At 58.1% G+C, this 20,963-nt stretch overlaps 2 protein-coding genes across 4 annotated transcripts; one reads left to right on the forward strand and one right to left on the reverse strand.

The window, feature by feature from the left end:
* Positions 1–640: 640 nt before the first annotated feature.
* On the reverse strand, positions 641–10,020 carry ABCF2 (ATP binding cassette subfamily F member 2). 2 transcript variants are annotated; one of them, XM_048510946.1, is made up of 15 exons: positions 9,871–10,020; positions 9,497–9,688; positions 9,112–9,339; positions 8,528–8,710; positions 8,201–8,372; positions 8,016–8,111; positions 7,807–7,909; positions 7,542–7,637; positions 7,256–7,375; positions 7,045–7,134; positions 6,855–6,965; positions 6,679–6,741; positions 6,345–6,473; positions 4,930–5,133; positions 641–1,210 (listed from the first exon to the last, which is right to left on the reverse strand). In XM_048510946.1, exons 2-15 carry the CDS (start codon positions 9,633–9,635, stop codon positions 1,073–1,075), a joined length of 1,872 nt encoding a protein of 623 aa, XP_048366903.1. In that variant the 5' UTR covers positions 9,636–9,688; positions 9,871–10,020; the 3' UTR covers positions 641–1,072. The 2 variants fall into 2 exon arrangements, with proteins under 2 accessions (XP_048366903.1, XP_048366902.1); XM_048510945.1 differs by having other exon boundaries at positions 9,112–9,342.
* Positions 9,094–16,910, forward strand: CHPF2 (chondroitin polymerizing factor 2). Of its 2 annotated transcripts, none has more exons than XM_048510944.1 (4): positions 9,094–9,197; positions 11,361–11,925; positions 14,264–14,446; positions 15,563–16,910. In XM_048510944.1, exons 2-4 carry the CDS (start codon positions 11,533–11,535, stop codon positions 16,841–16,843), a joined length of 1,857 nt encoding a protein of 618 aa, XP_048366901.1. In that variant the 5' UTR covers positions 9,094–9,197; positions 11,361–11,532; the 3' UTR covers positions 16,844–16,910. The 2 variants fall into 2 exon arrangements, with proteins under 2 accessions (XP_048366901.1, XP_048366900.1); XM_048510943.1 differs by lacking the exon at positions 9,094–9,197 and adding an exon at positions 10,092–10,642.
* The last annotated feature ends 4,053 nt before the right edge of the window (positions 16,911–20,963 follow it).

Genomic DNA, 20,963 nt, shown 5'->3' on the forward strand with positions numbered 1-20,963 from the left:
GAAGATTCTCATGCTATGGTGGCAGCTGCAGTCAACACAAAGTTTGATAAAATCTGCACAACCAATCAAATCTCCATCTGCACAAAAGCCCCCCCCCTTCTGAAAACACTGTGTGCACGCCACAAGCACAGTTTGTGTGCGCTCACAAGCACAGTGTTGGGGACCGGTTTTTAGGCTGCGGAAAGCAGGTGTCAGACAAAAACTATTCAATTCAAGAGCCTTTGTGTTGCCAACTGGCTGCGGTGGGCCTTCGTGGCCGTGATCTGGTAGTTTTTGCTCTAAACGTTTCGCCCACATCCACGGTTGGAATCTTCAGGTCACCAGCCGTGTGTGTTTCACTTTGTGGCAGTGTGGAGATTGTGTGGCAGGGTATGTGTTTTGCTCATCTCACGGTTAGGGAGGGGTGGGGCCTATTTGCATGCCTCCAGGTGGAAATTTATTTGCATGGCCACAAACCCCAGAAATCCCACAATGCCTAGGCAGAAGGCTTCGTGACGTTTCTCCGTTTGGCCATCCAGCCCCTTAAGGGATAGCCTGGAAAAGTCAGCGCTCCAGGTGCATGGGAAAGAAGGGAGCTCCATCAGGGCCCCCGCTGCTTCCCCCCTCCCGTCCCCAGAAGAAGCAGGCAGGAACACTGGAGCTTTCCCTGCCCCCCTCATCTTTATTTACTCATAACATCTTGGGCAGATCTGGCAAGTATATGGATAAATAACTGTTTAAAACTAACAGAGGCCCAAGGAAAGCAAAGTACAGAGACTGAAGTGGGGAGTCAGGCGCTCCATGCCTGGGTGGCGGCAGGCAAGCGTGGGGTGGGCGCTGTCACACAAACTGAAGAGGGCAGGGAGGGCGTCCCGCTACACAGGCAGAGGGGGACACAGTCAGCAGAGCCTGGAGGCGGCCGAGAGGAGATGATCCAAGCACTTGGCCAGGAGAGATGGAAGAAGCGGCTGCGAGGCGCCGGAGTGGGCCGGGGAGCCGCAGTCGTCTGTTCCTGCTGGGTGGTGGGTTTGGTCAGCCGGGCCAGGGGCTTGCCCCCAGTCCCCAGAGGTGGCCCCAGCTGGCCCCGCCAAGCTCACACGTTGTGGGTCCTCTTGGTTAGCTGTGGCTCCTCCCCGGCCAGTTTGGACTTCAGGTGCTCCTTGTAGGACAGGATGTCTCCCTGCCACCTGGTGATCGTCTGCTTCTCACACACCCAGATCTCTTGCGCAACCTGAAGGAAGGGAGGAACAAGGGAGTTTGCTGGAGAAGGCCCTCATCCGCTCTGAACAGTGGAGGCGGATGTGGCACCACACACACAGGAATTGGGCTATCCCAGGCATTAAGTTGTGCTCAATTTAGGCCGCAACAACAGCCTTCCCTCTGGTGTCTTGAGCCGAAACAACACTGGGAGAGGGAGGGAGGGAGAGATCTGGCCCGCTGGAAGACCCTCAAGTACACACAGGGCTTTCCCTGGCAGGCCAAGCAGCGTGTCCGTGGATGGCCAAACACTGGGGAAACAACGGACTTCCTCCATGGCTGCAAGCAAAACCAGCCACTGTGAGCGGGGGAGCCAAGAAGAACCTGCAATACACACAGGATTGAGAGCCCAGCCCCCCAGCCCCTGCGTACTCTTGAATCCACAAACAGGTCTTGGCCAGTCGTCATAGAATCAGAGAGTTGGAAGAGACCCCCAAGGGCCATCAGGTCCAACCCCCTGCAGTGCAGGAACACACCATCAAAGCCCTCCTGACAGATGTTCATCCAGCCTCTCTTTAAAAACCTCCAAAGAAGGAGACCCCACCACGCTCCGAGGCAGCGAATCCCACTGTCCAGCAGCCCTGACGGTCAGGAAGTTCTTCCTGATGTTTAGGTAGGATCTCTTTTCCTCCACCTTGTTGAACCCGTCACTCCCGGTCCCTCTAAGTGTTCACAGTTGCTGCGCAGAAGTTGCAAAGTGTTGGGCAGCCCTCCATGCTGGGCAGCCCTTTATCTACATGGAACCAACGTGGCACCCATGTGGCTTACAGGAAAGTTGGTCTCGGCTGCTGGTGTTCTCAAGACAGATTGCCCAGGAATGCAGAGGCTTCTCGTAGCTGTCAAGGCTAAGCTAACCATTCATTTCTTGCAACATGCATATCTCACCTTTCTGCCCAATCAGAACTGCTGACAGATCTCTCTTTTCAAAAGCCAACTAGAGCCGGTGGAGGTTCCACACAGCGAATCCCACAAATCCTTCTGTGGACAAATGTCCCTGCTTCTGCCCTCACTGCCAGGAGCCCAAGTTCTGGCATCCGGGGTGGGAGAAAAGCTCCTCAGCAGCTCACCAAGGAACCCCAAACTCTGCATGTGGGCCGAGGCCTTTGTGGTGGGGCCGCCTCTGGCCAGCTTCCGAAGCACCTGCCGCTGCCCTTCTCACAGCCCCCCAACCCCCTCCCGCAGCAGAGGGCTCTTTCCCGTCTGTGGCCTGCAGCCCACCCTAGACAGAGTGACCCCCTTTCCAGGCCGAGGGGTGGCCACCGCCTCGAAGGAGGACCTGCACCGATCCTGAGGTCGGGAGGGAGGGGCTGCCTTTTCTGCTTTCAGCATCCAGGGCATCCAGACATCCCACCGCAACCTGGGCTACTTCAGGGGTGTCAAGACTTGCCGCCTATTCATTTAGTTACCACATGTGCAGGCCGCCTCTCCAGACCTGCTCAAGCAGGCTGACAACAACTAAAGAGTATCAAGCATGCAATAAAAAACAAATGGCAATAAAACAACCCAGTAATAACAACATTCCAATAAAAACCCTCCTCTGACAACTAGCCAGGGCATAAAATCCAGCAAAACTGACCAACATGGATAAGACTCAGAGCAGCTCAAGGAAGAAGGAACCCCTCAGTTGAGAGGAGCGGCCCCTTGCCTGGGTGCCCCGGCAGCAGAAAATGCTGGGGGGGGGGGGGGAAGAAATAGGACTAATCAAAGGAAACACTTCTTCACACGTGTGATTGGTGTTTGGAATATGCTGCCACAGGAGGGGGTGATGGCCGCTAACCTGGATAGCTTTAAAAGGGGCTTGGACAGATGTATGGAGGAGAAGTCGATCTATGGCTCCCATTCTTGATCCTCCTTGATCTCAGATTGCAAATGCCTTAGCAGACCAGGTGCTCGGGAGCAGCAGCAGCAGCAGAAGGCCACTGCGTTCACCTCCTGCCTGTGAGCTCCCAAAGGCACCTGGTGGGCCACTGCGAGTAGCAGAGAGCTGGACTAGATGGACTCTGGTCTGATCCAGCAGGCTCCTTCTTATGTTCTTATACCAGAGTCCATTTATTGAGCAGGGATCCGGGGATCTAGCAGCCTGGCAAGTCTCATAAAGCCCCACCTGCAATCACTTCTGGGCAGGCCACAGACTCTCAGCAGGAGGGGACGACGCCACAGGAAGGCGGGCCCTGCAAGTCCCCTGGCCCCAAGCCACTGCATGGCTGAAATACAGGAACGGGCACTTTGCCTGGGGCCTGCAATAGGTGAACAGCGCCAGGGTGACGTGACACCTGGGTGGGAGAACGTACACTGGCAGCCCTGCAGGCACAATTCAAGGAACGGGCAATATCCCAGTGGAGGTCTGAGAAGCCAGCCTGCTCTCCAGGAGGGGTCCGGCCTGGCCACGCAGCCTCCAGCACCTCCGCTAGGGGAGGGGAGACGCAAGCAGGGCAGGCATCTCATGGAAGAGCTGCTCCTCCAGAGGACGCCACTCACGGGCACTTCCGCCCACCAACTGGTTGCCGATCTGCCGGGCAGCCCCCAGCAGGCAAAGGTGTGCCTACGCCTGAAAAATCCTACTCTGGAGGACGGAAGTTGAACCGCTGCTGGCCAACATACTGCAGGACCCTTTCATGGCCAGAATCCACAGGCTGTTTTCTGGGCTACGTGGCCGTGGCTTGGTAGTTTTCACTCCTAGCGCCTCACCCGCATCTATGGCTGGCCTCTTCAGAGGCACGGCAGACCACGGCCACACAGCCTGGAAAAGCCAGTCTGAGATGCTCCCTTCTTGAGCAAGGTGGCTGAACCAGCGGGGACCAGCCAGCTTCAGAGATTCTGGGATGAAGCAGATGGTTTGGGTCCATTCCAACCTGATTTCAGGCATGGTCACGGGCCTCGGAAGCCCTGGTGGTTTTATGGGACCCTGTCCGTTGCTCTGGACCTCTTCCGAACATTCCGCCCCCCCCCCCCCCCCGGCAGGGTTAGGGCTGATTAGGAGGCCCTGCTCTGCCTGGAAGGTAGGTTTCAAAGCATAGTATGCGGGGTGGGGTGGAGGACTCAGCCCTTTGGCTTCTGACTTGCAACCATCTGCCAGGCTCTGCTCTGTCCTGCCCCGCCTTTTTTAATGTCTATAAAAAGCCACAGGGCAGCAAGGATGGCGGCTGAGCTTCTGTCATAACGTGGATGGCCTGCCGCTCTGCTGCGCGCTCCCACCACCTCTGTGGAAACCGTGAACGGGAGCCCAGAAGCAGGTCTGGGAAGGAAGAGGGTGAACAGAGTGCAGAGAATCCTAACGGAATGGAGATGTTTCTGGTGAATGGAAGGTCTGACCTCAGAAACTGGACACCTGCTGTCCTGGGTGGGGCTGCACCCCCCCTGCCTACAGAAACAGGAGTCTGGGTTGGGGGTGCTGCTGGGTCCAGGCCTCCTCTGGATAAAAAGTGCCCAGCCTTGGCACGTGCTAGGTGTGGAAAATCTTGGCCCTGTGGTGCATGCCCTAGTCACATCTAAATTAGATTACTGCAATTCATTGTACGTGGGGCTGCCCTTGAAGACCACCTGGAAGTTACAATGTGTACAGAATGCTGTGGGCCAGAATGGGTGGGCCAGAGAGACCATATCACTCCAGTTTTGTTCCAGCTATACTGGCTGCCCTAACCCAACCCCCCCCCCCCCCCCCCCCGCTCCCCACATACACACTTTCCAACCAACCTGCTGAATGAGCCGGAAGTCGTGGCTGACGAGCATCATGCCCCCCTCGAAGTCGTTGATGGCGTCTGCCAAGGCGTCAATCGTCTCAATGTCCAGGTGGTTGGTGGGCTCATCCAAGAACAGCATGTGAGGGTTCTGCCAGGCCAGCCACGCAAAGCACACGCGGCACTTTTGCCCGTCTGAAAGGTTCCGGATTGGGCTGACCTGCCAGGTAAGGACACACCTGCTCCAGCACTGCGGCACAATGTCCAGCAGGCTCCCCCCCCCCGCAGCCGAGAGCGGGACCAAAGGGCTGTGGCCCAGGGGTTGCGTCTGGCCTTCTGTCGCAAAGGGAAAGGAAGAGCAGGGTGTTGCTTCCAGCCAGATGTTTCAGGAGGCTAGCCCACTGTGTGTCCAGGGACCCCACCTGACACAAACCCCCACCCGATCCTTCAGCCAGGGTCAGCGTGGGGCAGGGGTTAAAAACAGTGAACTGGGTTGGAATCCTGTGAACTGGGTTGGATTCCTCCCTCCTCCTGCTAGGTGACCTCGGCCAATCACAGTCCTCTCTGAGCCCTCTCAGTGCCACCTATCTCCCAAGGTGCTTGTGAAGCCACTTCGGACCCCTTAAAGGTACAGAAGAGCAGGGGAAAGGGCAGCGTCCATGGCTGAGCAGCATCTCAAGTGCTCCGGCCCCCTCCCTCTTCCCAAAGCCTCCCCCTCCCCACCTGAGCCATGGAACCACACCTGTCAGGGGTCTGAATTGTGGGCCCCGCCAGGAACCAGCACAGGCTCCCCTGGCTGAGGCACAAACCCCCTGGCCTGGACTATCAACCGGAAGTCCCAGCAGCAGACCCCAAACTACCCACGTGGCGGAGCCCCTGGAGCCACAGCCCTGGCGGCAGCAGCAGGACATCTCCCCCGCTGCCCCCCTCTTGGCTGCCCTCCCCAGCCTGCCCGTGAACATCTCCTTATTCAGCCACACGGCCGGCCTCTCTCCCAAAGAGGGAGCACTGTGCACTGGAGTTTCCTGAGCTGCTTCTCTGGAACTGACTGCAAGAGAAGGTGCCCCCCCACCCCCCCTCTCGAGTTTGCGGGGCAAGGCAGCCAGGAAGCCTGCTCTGTCCAGAACAGACGGGGGCGAGACTGGAGCCCAGAGCAGGAGATCGGGCGTAATGGAGGGGTGTGTGTGTAGGGAACTACCACTGTATTTCTGGGCAAAGAAGGGGGCGGGGCAGGGGTGGAGGCCTCTTTCCAGTCCCAAAGCTGAGCTGTTCTCCTCAACGCCCCCCCACCCCCCCGCAGCTCTCCAGAACAAATCTTGGAAGAAGATCCCAGCAGCCACAATGAGGTCACCCATTGGAAGCCTCTATGCAGGAATCGCAACCAAAGCCGCAGGGTTCCTCATGGCAGCCTGAGACGGGCAGACGACCCACCTGCTGCTTTCCTGTCAGCCCATAGCGGCCGATGATCTTGCGCATCTCCTCTTTCTCCTTGATCTCTGGGTAGCACTTCATCATGTACTCCAGGGGGGAAAGGTCTAAATCCAGCTGCTCTTGTAGGTGCTACAGGCAGGGAAGAGAGTGGGATGAAGGTCCTCCCACACACACACCAAACAGCAGGCCCTCAAAGCGGCAGCGGATCTGGCACCTTTCTAGGCAAGATCCTGGCACTGCTGCTTGGGAGGAGTCCCCAGAGGCAGCCAGGGAGAAAGATCCCTCCGGGTCTAAAAGGATAACTAAGGATCAGGCAGACGCCCCACAAGAATACCTGGTGGTATCTACCAATCTTGACATGAGAGTGTTTCCGGATCATCCCATCAGTAGGCAGGAGCTGAGAGGGAAGACAACAACCAGTGAGCACAGAAACTAGCCCCCCCCCCCGCCGCCCAGCACCCCGCTTCCTCCACAGCCCACCTGGAACTCAGGAGAGAGAGGGGCACTCACCTCGCCCGTGAGAAGCTTGAGGAGAGTTGATTTGCCAGCTCCGTTCGGTCCTACCAGTGCCACCCGTGTGTCCAAATCAATCCCAAACTCCAGGTTCGCGTAAATCAAAGGCTAAAACCACAGAGAGGCGGGCTAGAGCAGGCCACTCCCTGAGATATGTTCTCCCAACACCCCCACCACGTCCACTCACCCCATTCTTGCTGTACTGGAAGCTCACATTCTGCACCATGATGACGGGCGGCGGGATCTTCCCGCAGGAGGGGAAATAAAACGAGAGCGTCTAGAGAGAAAGAGGAGCCCGGTGAGCCTGCAGGTCGGCAAGCACAGGGCAACGCCTGCCCTGCCCAGCAGGCCCCGCTTCTGTCCTCTTGCACCGCCCCCCCCATCTCGGCCTGCCCCACCTTATCGCTGATCACCCGCTCCGTCAGCCCCGAGGCCATCATCTTCTGCAGCGTCTTCTCCTTGCTCTGCGCTTGCCGGGCCAGCTTGGCGCTGCCATGACCAAAGCGGGCAATGTAGTTCTGAAGGGGTCAAAAATACATTTGCTGGCCCGACAGAGAACTGTACCAGTGCTGCCCACCTGCCACGAAAGGGAAGGCAGGGCAGCCCCCCACCCCCACCCCAAGCAGGTACCCAAGGCCCAAAACCCAAGGTCCAAAACCCAGCCAGGGCAGGGTTAGGGGCTACCTTCATGTGGGAAATCTGGTCCTGCTCCCAGTGGAACCTCTTCATCTGGTTCTCCTCCAGCTCCAGGCGCGTCTTGACATACTGGTCATAGTTGCCCTGAGGAAGAGGAGACGCACAGCAGCGCTGAGTCCGGCCACCCCCACTGCCTGCCCTGGAGCTCCGGCCCACAATCGGGTGTGGGAGGCAACTCCCAGCCAGCCAGCCAGGCCCCTCCTCCGCCTCCAGGGCAGCCCAAAGCCCCTCTTCCAGCCGGCCCCCGGCTCACCGTGTAGTACTTGAGCTTGCGGTTGTGCATGTGGATGATGTTGGTGCAGACCCCATTCAGGAAGTCCTGGGAGTGCGAGATCAGCACAAGGATGCGCTTGAACCTGCAAAGCCAAGCCCAGCCTCAGGAGATGCAGCGGCCAGCAACGCCGGGGGAGATGTGCTCTGGAACCCACCCCAGGGCAGCTCGGCAGCTGCCCCTCCACTTACGTCTTCAGCTCCTCCTCCAGCCACACACAGGCGTCCAGGTCCAGGTGGTTGGTGGGTTCGTCCAGCAGCAGCATGAACGGCCGGATGAACAAGGCCCTGCAGAGGAGAGCAGCAAGCAGCGTGGAGGCGGATCCTCTCCAGCAGACCGGGGTGGGGGGGAAAAGCAGCCCCCGCCAGCTGCCTACCTGGCCAGAGCCACCCGCATCCGCCAGCCCCCGCTGAAGTCCTTCAGCTTCTTCCTTTGCATCAAGGGGGTGAAGCCCAGGCCGTGGAGGATCCGGGAGGCCCGCATCTCGGCCTTATCCGCGTCCAGCTCCTCCAGCCGCTCGTACAGCTCCATCAGCTTCTCACACTCGGCTTTGCAAGACAGGGAGGAAAAACAACCAGCGGCTTCAGACCGCCTCTTCCCCCCTCTGCAGACTCCCTTGTTGCTCCCCCCCCCCCCACATGACATCCTCCAGGAAAGCACACTGCCCTTCCTCAGGGGCACCCGAGGGAGCCCTGGCTATTACCGTCCTCGTGAGCGAGCCGCTCGGCTTCCCGCTCCAGCATAGCTCTTTCTGTGTCCACCTCCATGACGCACTGCAGGGGCGTCTTCTCGCTGGGCGGCATCTCCCGTGTCAGGTGGTAGATGTCGATGTGCTCTGGGATGGGCACTTCCCGCTTCCCGATGGCAGACAGCAACATGGACTTTCCTAGATGTGCCGGAGGAAGACGCCAGCTGATCAGAGCAGAGCAGTCTGCATGATCCAAGTGTGGGCTTGGGATCTGATTGTATCATCTGCAGACCAGGGGGCGGGGGAGGGGGGGTTCCTCTGGTGCCAGGTGCCTCCCACACTCCCAGGGCAACACCCTCCTCCCACCAGACTGGAAAGAATAGGAGAGCTGAAAGGGGCGCTGCAGAGGCCCCCCAACCCCAGAACTTCCTGCCACTCTCGTCAAAACCCACCAAGGGTCTTGCAAGTCAACCCCCCCCCCCAAAAAAAACCCCCATCAGGCAACAGCCAAAAGCTGCCTCAGGCGGGAAGTCCTGCTGGAAAGGGGGGGGGGTGGCGCATGCGCACACGGGCAGGGCTCCTTCCTGCCGCCGGCTCACCGGTGCCGTTGAGGCCGATGAGGCCGTAGCGGCGGCCGGAGTTGAGCTCCAGTTTGGTGTCGCTGAGCAGCTCCTGGCCGTGGAAGGTGAGCGAGAGGTTGATGATGTGCACGTCGGTGCTGTTGGGGTGGGAGGCCAGCGCCCCCGTCACCGCCCGCGCCGCCGCCTTCTTCAGCTCGAACTCCTCCAGCGCCCGGGCCGCCGCGTCCACCTCCGCCGCCTCCGCCTCTGCTGCCGGGAGAGGGCCGGTCAAGGGGGGCGGGGGGCGGGGCCCCCCCAACAGGGACCCCAAAGGCCGCTTCCGCTTCCGCCCACCCCCAACCACGTGGGCGCTGCCCCCTCCCTCCTTCCCCGGTCGGTCACGGCCCGCCAGGGAGGGGCTCACCGGCGTCGGCGTCGCCCGAGTCGCGCTTGTGCTCCAGGTCGGCCTCGCCATTCTCCTCGGGGCCGCGCTTGGGCCTCTGGCGCGCCTTGGCCGCCTCCTTCTTCTTGGCCGCCTTCTTCTTGGCCAGGTCCGACGGCATCGCCGCTCTCGCCTCCCTCCCTGCCTCCCTCCCTTCCTTCCGCCCGCCGGGGCCTGCGCCGAGAACCGGGGAGAGAGAGGGCCGGTCAGGGGGAGCGGCGGGGGGGGGGGAAGCCGGCCGCCCGCCCTCCCTCCCGGGCCCGGCCCGCCCCGCCCCGCCCCGCCCGGCCCGGCCCGGCCCGGCCCGGCCCGGCCCGAGGTGTGGGCGACCCCGGCTCCCTTCCGGCCTCCCCCACCGGGTTGTTGTTGCGGCTGCTGGCGGCGTCCGCGGCTCTTCCGCGCCGATCCGGCTCCGGCTCCTCGACTGTCGCAACAGAACAGCTGCTGCCGCGTGCGCACGCTCCGCCCCCTCCGGCGCCGCCACCAATCACCGCCCGCGACGTCACCGCACGCCGGGCCCCGGGGGCCGCTGGGAAAACGAGGCTCCCGGCGGCAGGGGGCGCCCCGGACCCGGCCTGCCCCGCGCCCGCCGCGCGGCGCCCTGGGAAATGGAGTCCGCCCCTTCCGCTCTCCCTCCTGCCAGGCGGCGGCGGCGGCGGCGGCGGCGGCTCAAGGGCGCGTCTGAGCGCGGCGCGTGTCTGCGGCCCCCGGGCGACGCGTGTCTCGGGCCGCCCCCTCCCCTCCCCCCCTCCCCTCCCCCCCCGCGGCTTCCCGGCTCCTCGCTGGCCCCGGGGAGGGCGCGGCCGGTGCAGATGGGGCGCCGGGGCCGGGCGGCGTCGTGAGGCTGCTGAGCCCGCCCGCCATGCGGGGGGCGGCGAGGCTGCTGCTGGGGCCCCTCCGGCCGGCGCTGCCGCTGCTGCTGGGCTTGTCGCTGGGCTGCAGCCTGAGCCTGCTGCGCGTCTCCTGGAGCCAGGGCGGCGGCGGCGGAGGGGGGGAGCCCTGCCTGGCCCCCGACGGCCGCCCGCCCGCCGCCGCCGCCCCCCCCGGGGGCCCCCGCCAAGAGGACTTCCGGCCCCGCATCGTCCCCTACTCCCGGGACCCCAGCAAGCCCCACAAGAAAGTGCTCCGGTGAGGAGGGGGAGGGGGAGGAGGAGGAGGAAGGGCCGCGGCGGGTGGGGGTGGGGGTGGGGTGCCCTGCTGCGCGTGGGCATTGCCGCCTTGATGGCACGGGGCCACCCCAGAGAGGCCGCCTGGGGCATTTCCTGACAGTCGCGGGGCGAATGCCTGCTGTGTTGCTGGGGGGGGGGGGGCGATGCATGCAGCCCCCCCCCCCCTTGCCAGGTGTTCCCTCTGAAGTTGTGCATGTTTGAGGCCCGTAGTGAGTTTGGCTTAAAGAAAGTGGCGCGGCTGGGGGGGGGGGGGGCTTCGGGAAGAAAGGGATCCTGCCCCTTTAAGACACGGCCTCAGTTAGCCGCACAAAGGCGAGCCCTGGAGGTCTTGCGTGCCCCCTCCCCCGCCGCCTGCTCCCCCGCCCCTGCTGCTGGGGCCTGGGCCTGCCGGTCACAGGCAGGCAGTGTCTGCTGATCTTGCGGTGGAGGTTGGTGCCTCTGCCCTGCACGGATGGATGGATCCGTGGGTTCCCCCTGACGCAGGGAGTTCGTGAGGCCACCACTGCAGACCCTTCCCACCACGCCTGGCTGTGTGGTCTGCCGCCGCTGCTGCTGCTGGCAGCCTGATCAGTGCCAGCCCTAGGTGTGGAAAAGCACACCTCCCCCTGTGATAGGGACTGCGCCATCCTTCCAGGGCCCCGGGAGGGCTGGCTGAACACCCCATCACTATCTTGCAGGACACGGTACATCCAGACGGAGCTGGGCTTCCGTGAGCGCCTCCTTGTGGCTGTGCTGAGCTCAAAGGCTACCCTGAACACTCTGGCTGTGGCCGTCAACAAGACCGTGGGCCACCACTTCTCTCACCTGCTGTACTTCACGGGCCTGCGCAGCGCCAAGACGCCCCACGGCATGACGCTGGTCTCCCACGGCGACGAGCGCCCCGTCTGGCTGATGTACGAGACGATGCGCTACATTCATCAGCACTTGGGGAGCGACTTCGACTGGTTCTTCGTCATGCAGGACGACACCTACGCCCACGCGGAGCAGGTCAAGGCCCTCGTGAGCCACCTCAGCATCAGCCAGGACATCTACCTGGGCCGGGCGGAGGAGTTCATCGGAGGGGACGAACGGGCCCGGTACTGCCACGGGGGCTTTGGCTATCTCCTCTCCCGCAGTCTGCTGTTGAAGCTGCACCCCTACCTGGACAGCTGCCGCAACGAAATCCTCAGCGTGCGCCCGGACGAGTGGCTGGGGCGGTGCCTTGTGGACTTCCTGGGCGTCAGCTGCGTCTCACAGCATCAGGTACCTCCCCTGGCCAAGGCGGGGCTGTGGCTGCTGTTGCTGGGGGGCGGGGGGTCAGTCTGGGGACTGCTCTGTTTTTGCGCTGAGAGGGAGGCTTGGTCCAGCCCGTGGGTTGCTGCCAGGCGCAAAGGCCCTCTGCCGCTCTATGAATGCCCTTCCAGCTTCTGGCTTCATTGTGGAGAACTGTTACCGCAGTGGATATAAAGCAGGCTCAAGGGTCGTGCTTGGAACCAGGAAGCAACGAGAGCTTCATGCAGGGCAGCCTGGGAGACTCCATGTAGCCCCGGGTCTTGTGACTCCGCCAAGAAGCCGTCAGGTTGCTTGTGGCCGCAGCTTTTGTGAATGAGCCGCCGCTAGGTAATCACCAGCCATAGCTAAGGGGAGTGGGAAGCTAAAGAAAACGAGACCCTCCCCCCACATCAAAACCCCCCAGGCAGATACTGAGGTGGAGCAGGAAGTGAGAGGTGTGACTACAGCAGAAATGGTTATAATGCCAGGTGACTCCAAATGTATTCATGTTGACTGGACAAGCGTGTGTTTGAGTCACGCTATAGAAACAAGGTTGCTGGAGACCAGACATGGCTGCACGTTGGGCCAGACCTGATGCGAGATTGTAGATACTTTTGCACTGAAAAAGTGAGCAGATGTGAACAAGGTACAATTCGACGCTCCATATTCCACATCTAGGTAACACAAATGAGACACAGGCATACTAGATGTGAAGATAAGCCTCTGAGTAGCGGTGTGTGTGTGAACAAGATCTTGGGGGGCGGGGGTGTGAGTGGATTGTAAGTTAAATATGAGCAGCCAGTGTGGTGCAACAACAAAAAAGGCTCACGCGATTGGGACATAACATCCAAATCGCAAGATGTCGTGGTCCTGCTGTACACTGCATTGGGCAGGCTGCACCAGGAGTATCGTGTACAGTTCTGGAGCCCTCTCTTCAAGGAGGATGTGGACAGGAGGGAGGGGGTGCAGAGCACGGGGCCTGGAGCCCTATCAGAGAAGGCTGGGGGACTTGGGAATGTTTAGCCTGGCGAAGCGGAGGCAAAGGGGGCTCTCGCGATGGCTCTCTTCAAGTTCTCGAAGGGCTGTCGCTTTAGAACAGTGATTCCCAAAGTGGGCGCCACCGCCCCCTGGTGGGTGCTGCAGCGATCCAGGGGGGCGGTGATGGCCACAGGTAGAAACATTAATACATATATCTTTCTGTTTAATTGCTATTAAAACTTTTTAAAAAATTAATTTCCAGGGGGCGTTAAGTAATATTTTTTCTGGAAAGGGGGCGGTAGGCCAAATAAGTTTGGGAACCACTGCTTTAGAAGGAGGCAGGGAGCTGTGAGAAGCAGAGGGCACGGTTCACAACCATGGGTTTAAATTGCAGGCAAAAAGGTTCCGACTACTAGATATTAGGATAAACGTTTACAGTAAGAGTTATGCAGCAGTGAAATGGGCCTGCGGATCCCGGATGGAGGAGGCGGTTGGACGACTAGATGGCCGTGATTGGATGAGCGAAACAGTGGCCACGGTGCTATTAAATTCAGAATTCATGCCAGTGGGAAATTGCCCAAAGGTCTAAAGTGATAACACTGGATTTCAAAAGAGAGAACCTGATAAAAACGAGGGGACTGTTCACTCCGGCGGATCGAAGTCCAGGCAGGATGTACCACCCACATTAGGGAAGGCACCACCAAGTTTTTTAAAAATGCCTGCGTCTCACTGGCTCAAGCGAAGAAACTCGCAAAAGGCAGAAAAACAAAACAGAAAAACTTTAGTCCCCGTGGCCTCGGGCAGCCCCTCCTGTCCACAGATCGGTCTAACCCTGTTTCAGAGCAGACCACGTCTGTGGGCATCATCACATTCTCGGGCAGCGAGTGCCGTATTCGAATCACTTGCTGTGGAAAGAAGCATTTCCTTTTGTCTGTTGTGAGGATCTGGTGAAAGGACATCCTCACCCCACCCCCCTCCAGCCGAGCTCAGTTGCTTTGCTGCTGGCTCCTCCATTTGGTGTGGCTTCCCGTGAGCCTCTTCCTCGAGGCAGAAGACCTTTTGGTCACCAATGCAGAGGAGAGTCTGTCTGTCCGTCCGTCCAGAGTGTTTCAAAAGGGGGGGGGGTGCCTGCCATCCCTCCCCCAGACTAGACCCAGGAGTGGGGGGAGGGAAGCCCAGTGTGGCTGGCTGGAGGGTTATTATTCGTTCTTTGCCAAAGGCATGAACCTAAAATCACGGGTGGGGTGGGGGTTACCTTGGTCGTGTGGGGTGTTCATCAGAAACTGGTGACGTTTTGGCCCCCACCAGGACAGAGAACTATGAAGTCCATCTCTCTCCTTTCTCCCTCCAGGGCCAGCTGTACCTGACACACGAGCTGGCCAAGAACGCAGACCCAGAGAAGGAGGAGGGGCGGGGGCTTTGGGGGACGGTTGCTGTTTACCCCGTCACGGACCCCTCCCTCATGTACAGTTTGCACAAGCAGTTCAGCAGGATCCAGTTGGACAAGACCTACCAAGAGATGGAGCAGCTGCAGGTAGTGGGTGGGGTGGGGGAGGGGGAGGGTGGGCAGGCCGTGGGTGGGGGGAGGGGGGGCACGGCTGACTTCTGATTTAAGAGACTTGGTGCCAGTTCTCTTTCATTCCCCGGCTGGCAGGAGGTTTGAGAAACCGCCGGCAGTTCAGTTCTGCAGAGAGCAACCTGGGCCCTGGCGTGGGGGGGGAGGGGGAGGGGGCGGTAGAGGTGAGGTGGAAGAAGGGCCTTTTCCTGGACACACCGTTCCATCTGTGCACGGGATGGTTAAAAGCGGGTGGGGGGGACCTGCCGAGAGGAAGTCGAAGGTGTTGCCTCGTGTGGCTTTGACAAAAGGGGGCTGATCGGCATCTCAAAGGCTAATGGGTTGATGCAAACAGTGCCCCTTGTGGGCTTAGTCCTCTTCGTTGGGGCAGACGCAGAGGGGCCATGTAGCCCACCCCCACTTTGCCTGCTGAGTGTCGTCAGGAGCACGCCCTGCTTCTGTCGCAGTGGAGTAGCTCAGTTGTTCCAGCAGGGCGTATGCCCAGGAGGCCCCCTTGACGGGAAGGGGCGCAGTTGGCATCTCCGCCTGCTATGAATTCCCACAGTGGGCAGGGGATACAGACACGCCCTGGACATCCGCTGTGCCTTATTGCAGAAGCACGTGTGGACTGGAAGCCGTAGGTAGGAGAAACCACCATTGACAGAAATGTAGGCAGAGTCATGAAGAGGAAGTTTGAGAGCCCAGGTGGTAGAAGAGTTACGGCTTAGGAACGTCTCCACCAACATCTCTTGGGTTTTGTGGCTTTTCAAAGGCCTCTTTTCCCGGCTCCCACATCCCCCTCAGCTTTTGATATATTTCTGTTGGCTGAAGTTTCACCTCGTGCACCTGAGGATGTGACGTGTAGTCAGCAAACACATTTTTGTTGCCTCAGCAGGTGTGTGCTTGTCTCAGGTGTGTCCTGCACAGCATCCCCCTGGCCTTTGGCTTTCCCAAAGCCAACCTTGTCGGCCTGGTCCCGTGGGGGGTGGGGTGGGGTGGGAAAGAGCTGGATGGCTTTGGGGGCCACAGGTGGGCAGTCATGACTCGAGCCAGAGGACGCCGATGCTGACCGAACCGGTCTCCTCTTCCCGGCAGGTGCAGATCCGTAACCTGACCTCTCTGATGCCCTCAGGCGAGGCAGGCCTGGCGTGGCCCGTGGGCATCAGCGCTCCCTTCGTGCCTAAGTCCCGCTTCGAGGTCATCGGCTGGGAGTATTTCACCGAGCAGCACTCTTTCTCCTGCCCCAGCGGGGCCCCCAAGTGCGAGCTGGTGGGAGCCAGCAAGGCGGACGTGGCGGACATCCTGCAGGCGGCCCTGGAGCAGCTGAACCGGCGCTACCAGCCACGGCTGCGGTTCCACAAGCGGCAGCTGCTGAACGGGTACCGCCGCTTTGATCCTACCCGGGGCATGGAGTACCAGCTGGACCTGCTGCTGGAGGCGGCCACCCAGAAGGGGCACCGGCACCTGCTGGCCAAGCGGGTGAGCCTGCTGCGCCCCCTCAGCAAGGTGGAGATCATCCCCATGCCCTACGTGACGGAGGCCACCCGGGTGCAGCTGGTGCTGCCCCTGACGGTGCAGGAGCGGGACTTCGTGGGCAGCTTCCTCGACACATTCGCCATGAACGCCCTGGACACGCACGACAACGCCTGGCTCCTGCTGCTCTTCATCTACGATCCCTACGATGCCCAGCGGGTTGGTCAGGTGGACGTCTTTGCGGGGGTCAAGGCCATGGTGGCTGAGCTGGAGAAGCGCTATGCAGACGTGAAGATCCCCTGGATCAGCGTGAAGACGGAGGTCCCTTCCCAGGTGAAGCTGATGGACGTGATCTCCAAGAAGCACCCGGTCGACACGCTCTTCTTCCTGGTCAGCGTCTGGACGGAGGTGACGGGGGAGGTCCTGAACCACTGCCGCATGAACGCCATCAGCAGCTGGCAGGTCTTCTTCCCGGTGCACTTCCAGGAGTTCAACCCCGCGCTGACCTACCGAGGTGAGCAGGCCGCCTCCGCCGCCGCCGCCTCCTCCTCCAGCGCGGACTTCCTGCGGGACGGGCACTTCGACCGGCACGTCTTTGCCGAGGCCTGCTTCTACAACTTGGACTACATGGCCGCCCGCTCCAAGCTGGCTGCCGACATCCTGGACCAGGACGAGGTGCTGGAGGGCTTGGAGGTCTTCGATGTCTTCCTCCGCTATTCGGAGCTGCACCTCTTCCGGGCTGTGGAGCCGGGGCTAGTGCAAAAGTACGCGCCAAGGAGCTGCGACCCGCGGCTGAGCGAGGAGCTCTATCACCACTGCATCCTCAGCAACTTGGAGGGGCTGGCTTCCCGCTCACACTTGGCCATGGCCCTCTTCGAACAGGAGCAGGCCAACAGCACCTGAGCGGGGAGGGAGGGAGGGAGGGGTTTTATAGGAAAAGCCATTAAAGCGATGAGGCCCCCGGCCCCCAGCTTGCCTGTCATCGGTGTCTCTGTTCCTACTGGCGGGGGTAGGGAACGCACATCTGGGCTGGGGGCGGCGTTGAGCTTGTGCCCCACCCCCGTCCCTCGAGCTTGGGTGCTTTGGATGTGCAGATGTGCCACTTCTTGGATTTGGGTTTCTGTTCTGAATAGTGTTGTGGTGTCCAAGTGGAGTTTCCGCCTGGGAGGAACTGGAGCCGCCTCAGTATCAGGTTTGCTTCTCTTCTTGCCTGGAGGGGTGGGGGGTCAGGTGGCTGGCCGGCGGGGACCAGAGCGATGCACACTGCCAGAGTCCCTAGAATCATAGAGTTGGAAGAGACCCCATCAAGTCCAACCCCCTGACGAGCAGGAAAATGCAATCAAAGCACTCCTGACATATGATCATCCAGCCTCTGTTTAAAAACCTCAAAAAAGGAGACTCCACCACTCTCCAAGGCAGCCTATTCCACGGTCGAACAGCCCTGACAGTCAGGAAGTTCTTCCTCATGTTTAGATGGAATCTGTTTTCCTGCTCCTTGAACCCATTACTCCTGGTCTGGGCCTCTGGAGCAGCAGAAAACAAGCTTGCTCCCTTTTCGACATGGCATCCCTTCAAATAGTTAAACATAGCTATCATGTCCCCCCTTAACCAGTGGTGGGTCTACCAGGGGGCGGAGGGGGTGTGCGCCATGCACTGGGTGCACGACTTTGTGTCATGTAGGGGGCAGAAAATTCCCCTCGACCCCTCCCCCCTCATCGATTGGTCACTCAGCTCACCCCCCCACCCACCCCGAGACGCCCCCCCACTTACTTTAACAAACGTAGCAGGCTGGAGAGGAGGCCTGCCTGTGTTCCCTTCCAGGCTGCAAGTGGCCTGGTGGGAACTACATTTCCCAGGAGACCCTGGGAAATGTAGTTCCCACCAAGTCATTTGCAGCCTGGAAGGGAACAGGCAGGCCTCTTCTCCAGCCTGCTTGGTTTGCTAAAGTAAGTGGGGGGGTGGTGGTGGTGGTGGTGCCGCGGGATGTGTGTGAAAAAGCCAGAGTGTGCACCGGGCGCACTCTGGCCCAGCTATGCCTCTGTCCTTAACTATGCTTCTCCGGACTAAACATCCCCAGCTCCCTAAGTCTTTCTTCGTAGGGCATGGATTCCAGATCTTTTATCATTTTGGTTGTTCTCATCTGGACACATTTCAGCTTGTCAATTTCCTTCATAAATTGCATTGCCTAGAACTGAACACAGTGAGGACTGACCAATGCAGAGTAGAGCGGTACAATTACTTCCCTTGATCATTCTAGACACTATGCTCTTATTGATGCGTTCCAGAATTGCATGGGTTTTCCTGGCTGCCATATCACACTGCTGACTCATGTTCAGTTTGTGGTCTACTAAGACTCCCAGATCCCTTTCACATGTAGTGTTGTCAAGCCAGGTGTCGCCCATCCTATATTTGTGCATTTCATTTTTTCTGCCTGAGTGCCGAATCTTACATTTATCTCTGTTGAAATTCATTTGGTCAGTTTTGCCCCAGCTCTCTAATACGTCCTGATCATTTTGAATCCTGCCCTTGTACTCCAGGGTATTAGCTACCCTCCTGCAAATTTGACCAAGAGAAACCCAGAGGACTGAAGAGAAACAGCACAGGAAATATATTTCTACCATACATCAAGGGAATCACATATCACATAGGGAAACTGATGAAAAAAATATAACCTACAAACCATCTTCAAACCTACCAGGAAAATATAGCAGATGCTACGCTCAGCAAAGGACAAGAGAGACCCCCTCACTTCTGCTGGAGTCTATTGCATACCCTGCAGCTGTGGAAAGGTCTGCATAGAAACCACACAATGCAGCATTCAAACTCGTATTAAGCAGCACGAAAGACATTGTCGGCTTAACCATCCTGAAAAATCTGCAGTAGCAGAACATGTCCTAAACAAAACTGGACATAACATTTTATTTGAAAACACTGAAATTCTGGATAATTCGGAAGGTTACTATGTCAGACTGCACAGGGAGGCCATTGAAATTCACAAACACCAAGACAACTTCAATAAGAAAGACACTCTAAAAATTAGCAAGGTTTGGCTCCCAGTACTTAAAAAATGGACTGATAACCCACCTGCAATACAATGCACTCAACCACACCTTTGCATAGCAAGTTCCACCCAAACACTCACTCAAGTTCCCCACCCTGAGACATAGACAATATACCACACTAAACTTTCCCTTCTCACTAGACACAGTATGTAACAGACTTCTCTCTGTGACACACCTCTGAAGATGCCAGCCACAGATGCAGGCGAAACGCTAGGAACAAGATCTACCAGACCACGGCCACATGTAACAGACTTCTCTCTGTGACACACCTCTGAAGATGCCAGCCACAGATGCAGGCGAAATGCTAGGAACAAGATCTACCAGACCACGGCCACACAGCCCGGAGAACCCACCAGAACCAGCTGTCTCCTTAATGATCTGCTCTATAATCTTCCCTGGTATTGATGTCAGGCTGACTGGGTGGTAGTTGTTTGGGTCCTCTTTTTTCCCCTTTTTGAAGATGGGGACAACATTAGCCCTCCTCCAGTCCACTGGGACTTCTCCTGTTCTCCAGGAGTTCTCAAAGATTATAGCAAGCAGTTCTGGGATTACTTCTGCTAGTTCTTTTAATACCCTGGGATGTAGTTCATCAAGCCCTAGAGATTTGAAGTCATTTAAAGTATTCAGGTATTCCTGTATTAGCTCTTTATTCTGTGCTGAATTTCCCCTACTGTATCTTCTGATCCATTTCCCCCCAGTTGAACACGGTTTTTCTTTTGGGGAAAAAACCAAGAGAAGCAAAGAATGCGTTTTCTGCCTTTTCTCTGCCCCTGTTATAATTTCACTGTCTTCTCCGTTCAGTGACCCTATCGTTTCCTTTTCTTTCCTTTTGCTGTGGACATAACCAAAAAAGCCCTTATTGTTTTTAACATTTCTTGCAAGTGAGCTTTACTTGGGTTTCCCCCAAAATAAGACAGGATGTTATATTATTTTTTGTTCCGAAAGATGCATTAGCACTTATTTTCAGGGGATGTCTTATTTTTGCCATGATTTTGCCCCTCCCCCCAGGGGACCAGATCAGCTGCGCAGGGAAATCAGTAACTAGGACTTATTTTTGTAGGGCTTTATATTTCATGCATCCTCCAAAACTCCCAAAATGTCATGCTAGGGCTTATTTTTGGGGTAGGTCTTAGTTTCGGGAAAACAGGGTGGCTTTTCTGACTTTCTCCCACGTGTCTTGGCTATTCCTTTGAATTCCTCTTTAGTAATTTCCCCCCTTTTCCGCTTCTTGTACATGTCCCTTTTATATCTTAGCTCATCCTGGTTTGTTTAGACACCTCCCATTTTTTCTCCTCACTGGAACTGTTTGAAATTGTGCCTTCAAGATCTCACTTTTAAGAAACTCCCATCCATCATGAACTCCCTTCCCTTTTAGTATTCTTAACCATGGGATCACACCCAGTAGTTTCTTCAAGACTTTCTTAAAGTCTAGAGTGTGTGTCCAACTAGACTTGGCATCCTCTTTCCATTGTATAATGAACTCCAGGAGAATGTGGTCACTCCCACCAAAAGGACCCCACCCCTTCCTCCCACCCCATTAGCCAGGTTATCATTGTTAGTTAGGAGCAGGTCTAAAATAACCGGACCCCTTGTTGCCTTGTTCGCTTTCTGGACCATGAAACTGTCTGCAAGGCAAATGAGGAAACTGTTGGACCTGGTAGTCTTGGCAGAGTTTGACTCCCAGCAAGTATCTGGATAATTGAAATCTCCCATGACTACTATTTCTCTTCTTTGTGAAAATTTGGCCATCTGCTCCAGGAAGGGATCATTCAGTCTGGCTTTGGGGGCTGCAATAGACCCCCACATTGAGATCACTGTTGTTTTTCTGCCCCTTAATTTTTACCCAGATGCTCTCAACCTGGTTCCCAGCATTTAAGTTATGGACCTGCTCACAGGTGTCATCATCCCTGACAGATAGTGCTACTCCCCCACCTTTCCTAGTTGATCTATTTCTCTTGTAT

This window comes from Sphaerodactylus townsendi, linkage group LG11 (assembly GCF_021028975.2).
Source record: "Sphaerodactylus townsendi isolate TG3544 linkage group LG11, MPM_Stown_v2.3, whole genome shotgun sequence".
In the NCBI taxonomy this organism is placed as follows: Eukaryota; Metazoa; Chordata; class Lepidosauria; order Squamata; family Sphaerodactylidae; genus Sphaerodactylus; species Sphaerodactylus townsendi.

Coding starts and splice junctions, on each gene's coding strand:
- ABCF2 (XM_048510945.1), bottom strand. CDS start 9,635: ATGCCGTCGGACCTGGCCAAGAAGAAGGCGGCCAAGAAGAAGGAGGCG. Junction 5,134..6,344: donor GGCTGACAGGAAAGCAGCAG/GTGGGTCGTCTG, acceptor CTTACCTGGCAG/GTCAGCCCAATCCGGAACCT. Junction 1,211..4,929: donor ACTTCCGGCTCATTCAGCAG/GTTGGTTGGAAA, acceptor CCCTTCCTTCAG/GTTGCGCAAGAGATCTGGGT.
- CHPF2 (XM_048510943.1), top strand. CDS start 10,377: ATGCGGGGGGCGGCGAGGCTGCTGCTGGGGCCCCTCCGGCCGGCGCTG. Junction 11,926..14,263: donor GCTGCGTCTCACAGCATCAG/GTACCTCCCCTG, acceptor TTCTCCCTCCAG/GGCCAGCTGTACCTGACACA. Junction 14,447..15,562: donor AAGAGATGGAGCAGCTGCAG/GTAGTGGGTGGG, acceptor TCTTCCCGGCAG/GTGCAGATCCGTAACCTGAC.